Source organism: Myotis lucifugus, unplaced genomic scaffold (assembly GCF_000147115.1).
Source record: "Myotis lucifugus unplaced genomic scaffold, Myoluc2.0 scaffold_17, whole genome shotgun sequence".
Classification (NCBI taxonomy): Eukaryota; Metazoa; Chordata; class Mammalia; order Chiroptera; family Vespertilionidae; genus Myotis; species Myotis lucifugus.
Genome location: NW_005871065.1, coordinates 2,530,748 through 2,543,712, shown reverse-complemented (window position 1 = coordinate 2,543,712; position 12,965 = coordinate 2,530,748). Strand labels below are relative to the sequence as shown.

Here is a 12,965-nt window from a genome sequence, read left to right as displayed (position 1 = left end):
AATAGATGAACAATAATAGATTTTAAAACAAGTCATGATCACATGTACCATAAAACAGTTCTATGATTAGAAAGTAACAGTAAGGGGTAAGGGGAGGGAGGCAGTCGAGAGCTCAGAATAAATGATTATCCTGGTAATCTAAAATTGGGATTTGAAGCATGAATTCAGACTTGAAGTCAAAAGAATCCATGAGCCCTAGCTGGTTTGGCTCAATGGATAGAGCATCAGCCCATGGACTGAAGGGTCCCGGGGTTTGATTCTGGTCAAGGGCACAAGCCCAGGTTGTAAGCTTGATCCTCAGTAGGGGGCATGCAGGAAGCAGCTGATCAATGATTCTCTCTCATCATTGATGTTTCTATCTGTCTCCCTCTCCCTTCCTCTCTGAAATCAATAATATATATATATATTTAAATCAATGAAATCACTTAGGTAGAGACTGTAGAAAATTGTTTCAACGGAAAGTTGTTTAGAATTCAAAACTATACAACTAATCCAAATAGAATTGTTCTTACTGAGGTAGAGGTAGCAGGGGAAGGACATTATGCCTCCTAAGACCCTTCATGACCCAAGGTAATTAATTCCTTGGCTCTAGAGACAGTTTATAAAAGTGCTAGGGATGGTCAATGACAGAGAATGAGACAGAATTTAGCTCACAGCACCCAGGTGGTCTTGGGAAAATAACATATCTCTGAGCATCACAATCCTCATTAATGACAATTTACAAACTCTGGTCTTTTAAACTCTGCAACTGAGTTATCTAAGCATGTTCTATACATGCAAGAGTCATGGATTCCTCAATGATAAAAATGTGCTCCTTTTACAATAAGAAAATAACATGATTATCACGAAGATTAAAAATAACTTTATAGGCAAACAAAAGTTAAATAATATACACGTGGGCATCTCTACACTTCTCTAACTTCTGAGTTGACCTCTACTCTACTTAAGATCCAATAAAATGCTCTTCTTGAAATCCTAGTTTTAAAAGGATTTCTCCATGTTGAGGCTCTCCTCCCCTTTCTCTTACCTCTTTGTATTTCTAAGGTCTAAGTTCAGGAAAATGATTTTCAAAATTCCTAACATTATTCTCAACTAAAGTCTTTCTCAAAAATCTAGGCTGGACTTCTCTGCCCTGGGCTCCTTTCCTAGCAAGTCTTCCCTTTTCTAGTGGGGACCCTTCTGTGTAGAGCAGTGTTTTCCTTGCAAATTAGCATCCCTGCACAGCAAGTGCTTTTATAAACAGGTTGAAGTACTGGAAGGAAAATGTTGGAAGAGACAGACAACAATTAACAACAGGATATTGAAAACAAATTTTCCTTGATTTATCCCTCTTTGTCTACATTTTTAATTTTTTTTCTTTTTTCTTTGTCCTTAATAACATAAAGTTTATTAGACTGTTAACCACTTATAAATGGGTTTTTGTTATCTCATGATGGATTTTCTCCAACATCTGAAATGCTCTTATGCCCATGATTACCCTTCAGGATTGGAAATATTTACTCATTTAAAAAGATTATGTATTTTTTCTTTTTTTATTTACATTTAAATTATTTATTGTTTGAAGTATTACATATGTCCCCCTTTTCCCCCATTGACCTCTCCCTGGCCACCCCCACCCCCCAACACATGCCCTTACCTCCCTACTGTCTGTGTCCATTGGTTATCTCATTCATCTCCTTTTATAGGAGTCTTCATTAACTGGTCTAATTGATGTACCTCAGTACTCTCATAAATACTCTTATGATAGAGAAAGCACTGAAGGTGTGGACTTTGAAGTTAGGGGACGTACTAGCTCTGTACTAGTTGTTTGATCACAGATGATTCACTGTGTCTTTTAAGTCTTATTCTCTCTTATCTGAGCACTGAGGTACATATATAACTCCTAAGTTTAAGTAATACAATTAAACATATAAAACACATTTTATTCAAATGTTGTAATAGTTTAAAATGCGTTCTTGAGTGAACAAGAGTACATTTTTAAAAATACTCCTAATTAAAACAGGAGTTAAGCAAATGATTATGATGTAGATATCATATTGGGCTAGTAGTCATGATGCTTAGATTCATAGAGATATTTAGGGGAGTGGTTTTAAATTATACCAAATAGGAATCTATCTAATCTGATGGGATGACCTGTTTAAGAGATATCAATAATTAGAAAGATGAAATTTAAAATATGTATATTTTGTAAACATGCTAATATAGCTTGGGTAGAGAGGGCTCTGGGACCAGACTATCTAGGTTCAAACTCCAGCTCTACCACATCATAGCTGTGTGATATAGACCAAATTCTAAACTCCACTTTAACAGTTTTTTTTTAATAAAATAGGGATAATTATAAAAACAGTTATTTAAACTGAGCAATAAAATAAATAATTTATAAGGACTAATATAATTACTATATGTAAAGTGCTCATAATATTTCCTGGAATAGAGGAAGCATGGAGTAGTTGTTTGTCGTTATGATTGTATGCCAGGCACTTCCGTTGGTGCTGGGGGTTCTCTGATGAGCCTTGGGGAAGACTGCATTGAGCACATAAACAGGCATGAATATATAATTCCAAATGGTGAATACTCCAAGAAAAAAATAGCAGGTGTTATGAAGCACATAACAAAAAGTAAGAGAACAAGGGTAAAATTCAGGATTTTAAATGTAAGCATTCTTACTATGGGATAATATTTTGGCATCTAAATCATGATTTCTTTTTCCTCAATGGTATAGAATTTTTTAAAATAAATAATTGAAACTTTATAAATTCTACCATTTATTGTCCTTATATATAATCATTGCAGAATTTTCTTGCCTATGTGAGTATATATATAGCTGCTCAGAGAAGGAATAAACATATTGTCTCTTTTCATAGCCTATCAGTTAAGAGTGTGCCAGCCTCCACCGCCCGTACCCAATGCTGAAATTTTGACAGAAGATGATGAATTTGAAATAGGTAGAGTCTGTTATATTACTTTCAAAGAAAGTACCCTGTTAACAGAGGGATTTGCTTCAAAAGAAACAAAAATAAAGAATAGAAACAGCCTGTCTTAGACGCTCTTTCCTCTATGATGGGGATTGCTTAGCATTCTTAAGAATGGACAGCAGTAGAAAGAGGAAAAGAATTATTAAGCAAGAAGAAGGAATTCGATATTTCCAGGATGTACAATTAGAAAACTGTGGGAATTTGAATAATATAGCTGTATAATGTTGCCATAGTAAACTTTTATTATTATCCTATTTTTTTTTGGTTGAGAAATATAAGAAAATATCAATGGCCAATGTAAGTCAAATCTTAATATTAAAGCAATAACTATAGATAATTTTACTTGCTTGTTACAGTTTTAATGAATACCTTACCTGTACTGACCAGATTATTTCTTTACTTCTACTGCTTATATCCAACTGTCATGACCAGTACAGTCTCACTGGTAGTTTACTCTTGACTTCAGTTCTGATTGGTCAGTGCCTATGAAGTACTAGTAGTTCAATATTTTGAATATCAGCCCTACTTACTGTTAATAGGATTTTTATACTGATTAAAAATTAACAGATGTTTGTATTGCTTTAAAAACATGTTAATTTTCACCTTGTTACTCATCTGAAGCCACCTTTGCCTGTTCTTTTATTAACAGGTGATATTATTAGGTATCAGTGTCTTCCAGGATTTTCCTTGGTGGGCAATGCAATTCTCACATGCAGATTAGGAGAACGACTCCAGATGGATGGAGCACCTCCAGTTTGTCAAGGTACCAATTATTACGATTATTGATTCCTAAATATCTATTTTATGTTTAACTCAATACCAGGGATAATTTTAACTATTTAATATTTAACAGGCAGTAATGTTAAAAGCTATACAACTCTATGGTATTTTTAAAATTCCATTATTTCTCATATTTAATTTTAAACATTTTTTCTTCTTCCAAGTTTTATTTTTTTCTAGTTTATTCCAAAGTCAGTTCAACTTACTTAATTTTTTTCCAAGAGGTGGAAAATACGATAAATCACTTTAAATAAAGCTCCAATGTTGATTGCCTTAACTTGAAAGTAATTTCTGATCTAACCACTACATTCATTAAACTTGACTGAGCATCTGTAAAGTATGGGGATCTGAGGAAAAAACAAAAAATAAAAACACAAGTTATAGATGGTCCCATCTATGGAGGCAACATAGTATAGGGATATGGCAGGGGGCTATGGAATCATATAATGTGTAACTATTCATGGGGCAGGGAAAGCTTGAAGGGGACATTGCCCTGTGTCATGGGTTCCAAATTACAAGTGAGACTTAAACTCTGTTACCATAGAGATGGCCCAAATGACAGATGTCTATGTAAAGGCACAGAAGTGAAAAACAGTAGGGTGTGGACTATAAAGAATTCCCTCTGCTACAAGGCAAGACCATGATGGACCTTGAATGATGTGCTAGAATGTGGGTGCTCAGGAATCATGTATTATTCATTGGATCCAGAAAAGTATCTAACACATAGTAACTAATTATAACTGTGTGGTTAATTCAAATGAAATTATAATTGAATTTAATTATCCTTTTCAGATTTTCTTGGATTACTTTCTTCATTGAGTTTCATTCTGAGGAATGGAAACCTCTTTCCTGGGCACAACATTTACTGTTATAAGCCTAAAACAAAAGTTACGTTGATTATATCAAATGTGCTATAAGTAGGAATTAACATTTAATTTTCTATGTCATTGGAGTTCTTACAAGAAGATGAAAGAATTTTCATAAGGTGTTTTTATAGTAGCAAAAAGAAAAACTTGTTTGGAGGTATAAGCCAGTGCCATGTGACCAATTCCATTGCTCTTGGCCAGTGGTTTTAGAACATCTTAACGTTGGTAGAGTATTTTGAAGTCTATCATGTATATTCCTGATAGTCATTTATTTGGATAGCATTTATTCAACTTCCTTTTTTATATACAGTTAATTTGGGGGTATTTACAATGAATTATTTAGGATTCAGATTCAGATGTTTAGACATGTGAATGGAAAAGACAGATTCTCAGCCTTTTGGGGGATTATGCATGGGAGAATTGCTTGGGCAGACACAGGAAGGTGTAAACAGGCAATTATATACCAGGACATTTTTCTTGACCCTAATATAAACACTGCATTGTGGACTCTTGGAGGAGAACACTTCTTTTTTTATATTTGGATTCAAATTCAGTAATCTTTAATAAATAAAATAAAACCATTTGGATAACCTAGATATTTCACAATCCCTCATCTTTTAGACTTCCAACATCTTATTTTTTAAATATGAATTTCCTATAGATTACTAATTGCACCTCTTTTTAATCTAGCTGCTGTGGAGAATACAAAAAAAGACAATACATTTTCATCTCATAATAACATTAGGTACTTGCTAACAGTTAATAAATCCTACCTCAGAATGAGTTCATTCTGAGTTGCTATGTTAATTAATGGACCAGATACATAAGCTAAGTAGCTGACTATACATTTTAGTTTGTCTTTACAAGCTTGCTAAAAAGTCAGTTGTTTGGAATATTTTAAAACTAATCTACATTGTTTTTAGTCTATTTTAAATTATTTTTTCCACTTTTTCTAAATGGGGATGCATTATTATTTTTTTATTCTTCTCTGGATCCACTTTAAGTTTCAATCTCATAGCTAAAATATGAAAAGCAATTCTAAATGTGATACATTTAAAACAGTTTGATATAAATAAAATATAATGGAGGATTTCATTTGGTGGTTAAAAATATGGGTTCCATTCAGTTAAGTCTGTGAGACTTTGTGGACTTTAAACTTTCTGAGTCTCAATTTCCTCATATGAATAATATGGGGAAAAATTATACACACTTCTTAAAGCTGTTTTGACAAATAAGTGAGATACTACACAAAAGGTGCTTAACAGTATCTAACATAGAGTCACAATCAAAAGTATGTATTTACTTTTAATCTTGATGATTATCAGGCTTCTTGCTATATGTTGAAATTGTATGAGAATGGGCTACTTTGTAGATTTTCAATGAATTATGGTGGATCAGATCAGTGTTTTGAAAGTAATATGGAATATATACTCAGCTCAGAACATTGGGGCCAAAACCTTACATAGGACATGACACTTACTTTTCAATAATCATAGCCAAGAAAGACAGCCCCCAAAATAAGTAAATGATAGCCATAAAATTGCTAATGCAGTAACAGAAGCATACATTACAGAGGCCCCGAGAAGGAAATCTGCAATTCTGCTTGGGTTGATAGAGCGGTTCAGGGATTGTTTCAAAGAGGACACTTTTCATCTGGGCCTTGAAATGCACTAACACTTCAAAGGCAGCAGACAAGAGAATGGCATTTGAAACAGAAACATGAAAGAATGTGCTGAGTTCAAAATATCTGATTGAGTTAAGGTTTGAGGAGAGAATACACTAAGAAAGGAAGGAAAGGGAAAAGGAAAGGGCAAAGACATAGACAAGAAAGGCAGAGGGGAGAGAGCATAAGAAGATGGGGAAAGGCAAGGAAAGAATGCAAAGAATCAGAAGAAAACAGATGCCTCATCTTTTCATTACTTATTTATTGTCCAGAAAAGTAAAGCATCTTCTATGTAATAAAAAAACATGGAAATCAATACCGTAAATTTTTAGGTCCTTCTTCCATGTTTTGAACTAAAAGCTTAATACAAGTTGTTTCTTCTGACACATAATTCAAGGTATTGTCTCCTTTCTAGTATTGAACACAAGCAGCATACCCAGTATTTAAAGTGCCGTTTTCACATAGGCCTGCACACTGACTTAATGTAATGATATCTTTCTTTGACAGTGCTCTGTCCCGCCAATGAATTGCGGCTAGATTCCACAGGAGTCATATTGAGCCCTGGGTATCCTGACAGCTACCCAAATCTTCAGATGTGTGCCTGGAGCATTTCCGTGGAAAAGGGATATAATATCAGCATGTTTGTAGAATTCTTCCAGACAGAAAAGGAATTTGATGTTCTTCAGGTGTATGATGGTAACCGTGGTTATATTTATTGGATATTCATAAATTCAGCCCAAATACTGTATTTATTATACACTCAGACCTTCAGTATAAAAGACTGCTTATATGATTGTATATTATATATATTTTTAGAGTCTCATCAAATTTGCTTATATACCATATGAAAATTGTACTTAACCCTGGTTATTGTTTTACAAATTGCAGATTCTTTAGCTATGAAATTAAAATGTTTAAAATAAAGATCTATGAAATTAAAATGTTTAAAATAAAGATTTTATATTGTGTGTGGAGCAATTTCATCATATTTAATACTATTCTAAAGATGCAAAATACTAAAGATTAACTGGAACATAATTTTTCAGTTGTACCTAAATTGTTTTATTTTCTTTCCAAAGGACCAAATATTCAAAGTCCCCTGCTTATTTCCCTCAGTGGCGATTATTCATCTGCTTTTAATATAACAAGCAACGGTCATGAGGTATTTCTTCAATGGTCAGCAGATCATGGCAATAACAAAAAAGGCTTCCGGATCAGATATATAGGTATGTGATACATAAACATATAACTCCAGTACAAATCTCACCTCCATCCTCAGTATGGTTGTGATTAAAGAACACAGACACCAACACTAATGAATTAGACATAAACTTAAATCACAGCTCCTTCATTGATGATTCTTGAGCAACTTCTATATCACCCCCTCTCTCAGTTTCCTCATTACTACTTGGTCATATGATTTTTGAAAAGATTAAAGCACTTAGAATATTTATGTCTTATATAAGTTAATTATAAATGAAACTCTGACATTTTAATGCTTTTTCCCAATAGATTTCTTTCTTTTGAACTCTCACACAATATTAATAGTATTGCTCAATTGTGTATATCTAATCTGTTTAAGAACTTCTTTAAATGACAAGTTTAAACAAAAGATAAAAATCTTTGTTTTCATTAGTATTTATTGATTTGTGATACTTTGTAAATATATTAAATATTGAAAGAGAATGATGAACACATTATTTAAAACTTTTTAAAAATATATTTTCTAGTCATTACTACTTTTCATTCAGTGATATTTGGAAAGGTATGAGCTGAAAATACTATCAACATGAAATAGTCTTTTCTAAATGCCTTTCTGTTGGTAAGGTCTACTGATACTGAATAAATAATTTTCTTATCGAGTAAGTTTATAAATAGTTTTCCACTATGTGAAGGTTGTATTCCATTTTTTTGCCATCCTATTCATGTCAGACGCCATGAGTATATGCTCCATAAACTAATATTCAGAATTAGTCAGTTATCTCTCTCTGTACAGTGTTAAGATACGTTTCCCCAAGTCATGGGTCATTATTAATTAGTTCAACTGAAAATTACTTTCATAAATATTTTATAAACAATTGTGACACAACAGTTCTAGTCATAGACTTAAATAAGTATTTAATTTCAGTTCTAAAAATATACTCTCAAATTTTACTCATTAAGATACATTTGCATAAGTACATAATGTATAATAAAACAATTTTGTCTATCCACTTTAATTTTAAAACCACCTGATGATAGTTTAATTTTAATTTATTAACAGTTTGTCTTTTGCATATTAGAAGTATCTTATCACTAACATCATATTACTAATATGTATAGGTTTTATCCCACGATTGATTTTTAAAAATGTTTTTAGGCTTGCAAAGAGGAATGTTATAAAAATATATTATTCAGTCATAATATAAGCCTTAGTCCTTAAGATTTTTCATATTTGAATCTATGTTTAGATCATATGAATAATATAAATTTTTGTATTAATGTTGTGCCCAAAGATGGCATTTAAAATTGAGCACATTAATTTATATTTTTAAAGAACAGAATAACTTAAAGAGAAACCATTCAAATCAAACAATTATAAGCATTAGATTATGTTCTATAATTTAAAACAAATTTGAATATAAATATAGTAAGAGCACCACTTTTAACCCCCAAAATAGTTTGACATGTTGAATGACCATGTATTTTTCCTTTAAAAGTAACAGGTTATGACATAAATATTCTAAGTCCAATCTATTTCCTACCATTTATCCATAAAGTCTAATTTTTCTCAGATGAATACATTGAAGTTACAAAGGGTAAATGGATTCTGCCAGGCTGAATATTCTCAAAGTACATATATGTGAAAAAGCCATTTGACATTATCTGGTGACATTTCAGACTTCTGGAGATGAAAAAAGTTTATTTTATTGGCTTTTTAAAAAATCTCCTTATATAAGCACTTTTGACATCATGGAAACTCTTTAATAAACTGGGAGAAAGGATTATGGAATAGAGGGGATCTTTTTTAGACACCAAATGCATGATCTAACATGATATAGGTGTCTGGAGATAACTTCAAAGTGACATGTAAACAACATGATCTAAAATATGCCTACCAAGGCTGTGACATTTAGGCTCTTCAAATGACAGGAAATATAGCTTCCAAATTCACTGAAATATTTATAGGGCTTTTGAACCTCTAGGTTGTTAAGAAAATATGACATTTTAATTTAGAAGGCATCTTTGGTGACAATAAAAATTAAGAGTCCAGAGATAGTTATGTCTCATAAAAGTTATGTCAGTAGATTGTCAAGAGGATAGGAAATAACCTGGCTGGTGTGACTCAGTGATTCAGGGTCGACCCATGAACCAGGAGGTCACTGGTTCAATTCCCAGTCAGGGCACATGCCTGGGTTGCAGGCTTGATCCCCGTAAGAGTCATGCAGGAAGCAGCCAATCAGTGATTCTCTCTCATTGATGTTTCTATCTCTTTATCCCTCTCCCTTCATCTCTCTCTAAAATCAATAAAAGCATTTAAAAAAGAGGGTAGGAAATAATATAACCATATAAAACAAAATTCACATGATGGCTATTTTTAAGTCTGGTATTCACGTATAGATTTTTATAACTGTGGGCTGTAAAGAAGTGCTGGTGAATTAATTATACAGTGATACTTTTTTCTTTTGAAAAGCTTTCTACTGTAGTACACCAGAATCCCCACCTCATGGATACATCATCAGTCAGACAGGTGGGCAACTCAATAGTGTGGTCCGCTGGGCCTGTGACCGAGGATTCCGACTTGTTGGGAAAAGCAGTGCCGTGTGCAGGAAGTCTTCCTATGGGTATCATGCATGGGATGCGCCTGTCCCTGCTTGTCAAGGTAAAGTAATTTATTCAAGGAAAGATAAATACATTAATAAAAGATGAACCCTTCTTACTTTTTAATTTGGAACACTGTAATTTCCAAATATATAGATATTCAGAAGCATTTTATTGATGCTTCTCATGAAAATAAGGCTTAAAAACATAGAATGATAAATTTGAGAATGTGACACGTTGTTTTAAATTCATTTGTTGTAGTGTGGTTTATGCCTTTATTCATTGTTATGCATACTTTGCTCATACATCTACCACTTCCATTACTTTGTTGTCAGAAAACGATTGACCCTGAGCTGGAGACTGTTACTGTGGAGTCTGCAGAAAGAATAGAGAGGATAAGAGAAGCCAAGTTCACTGACGACTTTCACTCTGAGTATGCAAAAGTGTACTCTCAGAGCAACACATTTAAAAGGGGAAGATATAGCTAACCACCCCATTATTTCTTCTTCACTCTTTAGCTAACTCAACAGAGATCTCTCTTTTATTTTCATTTTAATTTTGTTAAAAAGTGAGGCATGGTTTGAGCATTGCATACTGCTATAGCAAACAGAATGACAAGCTACTTAAACAAATGGCACATTTTTAGAGCTTTGTACTAGATCTTATTTTAAAAAGTTGTTGAGTCTCTTATAGCTAGGTATAGTCATAAAGAAATTCAGCATCAAGAAGATCTTACATCATTGGAATTTGAATATTTTTAATTATTTGACATATCACATTATTTTGTCAATATGAAATTTAATTTTATATTTGATTTAGTCTACCCAGAAGGTGGAGGTGTATATCACAATTATGAGCCCTCACATTAAAATATTCATAACACTCTTAGTTAATAAATAATGGTTCTTATTTATAATCTACTTAAGGAAAGTGATTTTTATAAAATAAATAAAATGTAAAATAGATCAATTAAAATTAAACAACAGCCAGTTAAAATGAGCAGAGAATACATATTACCTGACATCCAAAATGGCTTTACATACTTGGTAAACTGTGATTTCTAATTCATGAAAAGGTAAATCTCATAGGCATGTATAAATAAATGAGAAATGAAAGAATTATTATTTCTTTTTTTATTGATGCAGGAAACATTAACCACTTATTAGAATTCTGGGAAGTGTAATACCTTACTGGATTGCAAACATTGAAAGTGCTGACTTCATGTAGAATATACATTAATAAATGTGAAAATCTCTGCTTTCCATTGACCAATGAATAGCAGGAACATTTACCAATTCTTAGTATTAAATAATTTCTAGGAACTGGTTTGGTGAAAAATCTTTGATCTCATAATTTTAGAATCATAGGAATTTAAAATATCCCATATAATAAAAGGCTAATATGCAAATTGACCAAAGGGCAAAATGACCGGTCGCTATGACATGCACTGACCACCAGGGGGCAGATGCTCAATGCAGGAGCTGCCCCCTGGTGGTCAGTGTGCTCCCACAGGGCGAGTGCCGCTCAACCAGAAGCCCTGAGTGGGGCTCACAGCTGGCGAGCACAGAGGCTATGGCGGGGGCCTCTCCTGTCTCTGTGGCAACACAAAGGATGTCTGACTGATGGCTTAGGCCGTTCCCCAAGGGCTCCCGGACTGTGAGAGGGCACAGGCTGGGCTGAGGAACCCCTCCCCCCGAATTCACAAATCTCATGCACCAGGCCTCTAGTATATAATAACCTCTAAATCATATAGAATTTGAATAAACATTAAAATAAATTTAAATGAACATCTAATAAAATATTTTTCTGTTTCAATGATTTTGTATCTATGTATTTATTCTAGCAATTTCCTGTGGGATTCCTAAAGCTCCAACAAATGGAGGAATACTCACAACAGACTACTTGGTAGGAACCCGAGTTACCTATTTTTGTCACGATGGATATAGGTTGTCATCTAAGGAACTTACCACTGCTGTATGTCAATCAGACGGAACTTGGAGCAATCATAACAAGACCCCTCGCTGTGTTGGTATGTGTGGTACTGAAATTTCATCATTTGTGTCTCTATTGGCATCTTACATGATTTGAAATTATATGTATTGTTTAAATTTTAGAACTAATCCATGAAATCTTGAAGTATGATATCTAAGAGGAAAAGGTAATTTGGCTATCTTACATAACACAAAGTTTCATTTATTTTGCAAAAAGTCATCCATCAATCAACATGTGTTTTAATGTACAGGAAAAAAATGTTTTAGGCTTTCATTAATAAAATTATATTTCAATACTTTCAGCCCTGACTTTTAAAAGGATAAATAAATCTTCTGAGATGATCCATAATTTTTGTCTTTTGTTAGTATCCTTTAGGTAACTTATATTTAGAATATTTTCCATTGCTGCCATTACTACATTAGAAGGTAAATAAATATTATATAATGCTAATATAATATACTTCTGGTAAAATATTTGGTAGCAAAAGGATTAGAGAATGTTTGGGTTAAATATGCTCTTTAATTTGTCTCTATATTTTGATTTTTTTTTCATTTAGTACTAAAATTAGCTGTGATTTCATTTAAAATGAGGGTGTTTAATTATTTTCAATCTTATTATGTCTAACAGTGCTTCTACTTACTAGTATGTTGAGCAAGTTTTGAATTAGCCAAAGTTTATTTCACAAATCTTGCATAAAAAAACATACTCATAAAAAAAATTTTTCTCAAAATATAATCTCTTCAAAACTTCTGAAGAAATAAGAGAATAGGTTTTTTCTATATCTTGCCTATCATGACTAATGCTGCAATGAACATGAGAATGCAGATATCTCTCAGATCTTGATTCATTTCCTTTGATATATACCCAGAAGGGGATTGCTGAATCATA

At 32.9% G+C, this 12,965-nt stretch overlaps 1 protein-coding gene across 1 annotated transcript in view; it reads left to right on the top strand.

The window, feature by feature from the left end:
- Positions 1-12,965, top strand: part of CSMD3 (CUB and Sushi multiple domains 3) — an 831,991-nt gene that overhangs the window by 750,688 nt on the left and 68,338 nt on the right. Inside the window, 6 exon segments of the mRNA XM_006085310.3 lie at positions 2,865-2,945; positions 3,625-3,738; positions 6,792-6,980; positions 7,364-7,510; positions 9,958-10,146; positions 11,929-12,114. Coding sequence (XP_006085372.1) covers positions 2,865-2,945; positions 3,625-3,738; positions 6,792-6,980; positions 7,364-7,510; positions 9,958-10,146; positions 11,929-12,114 — 906 coding nt within the window.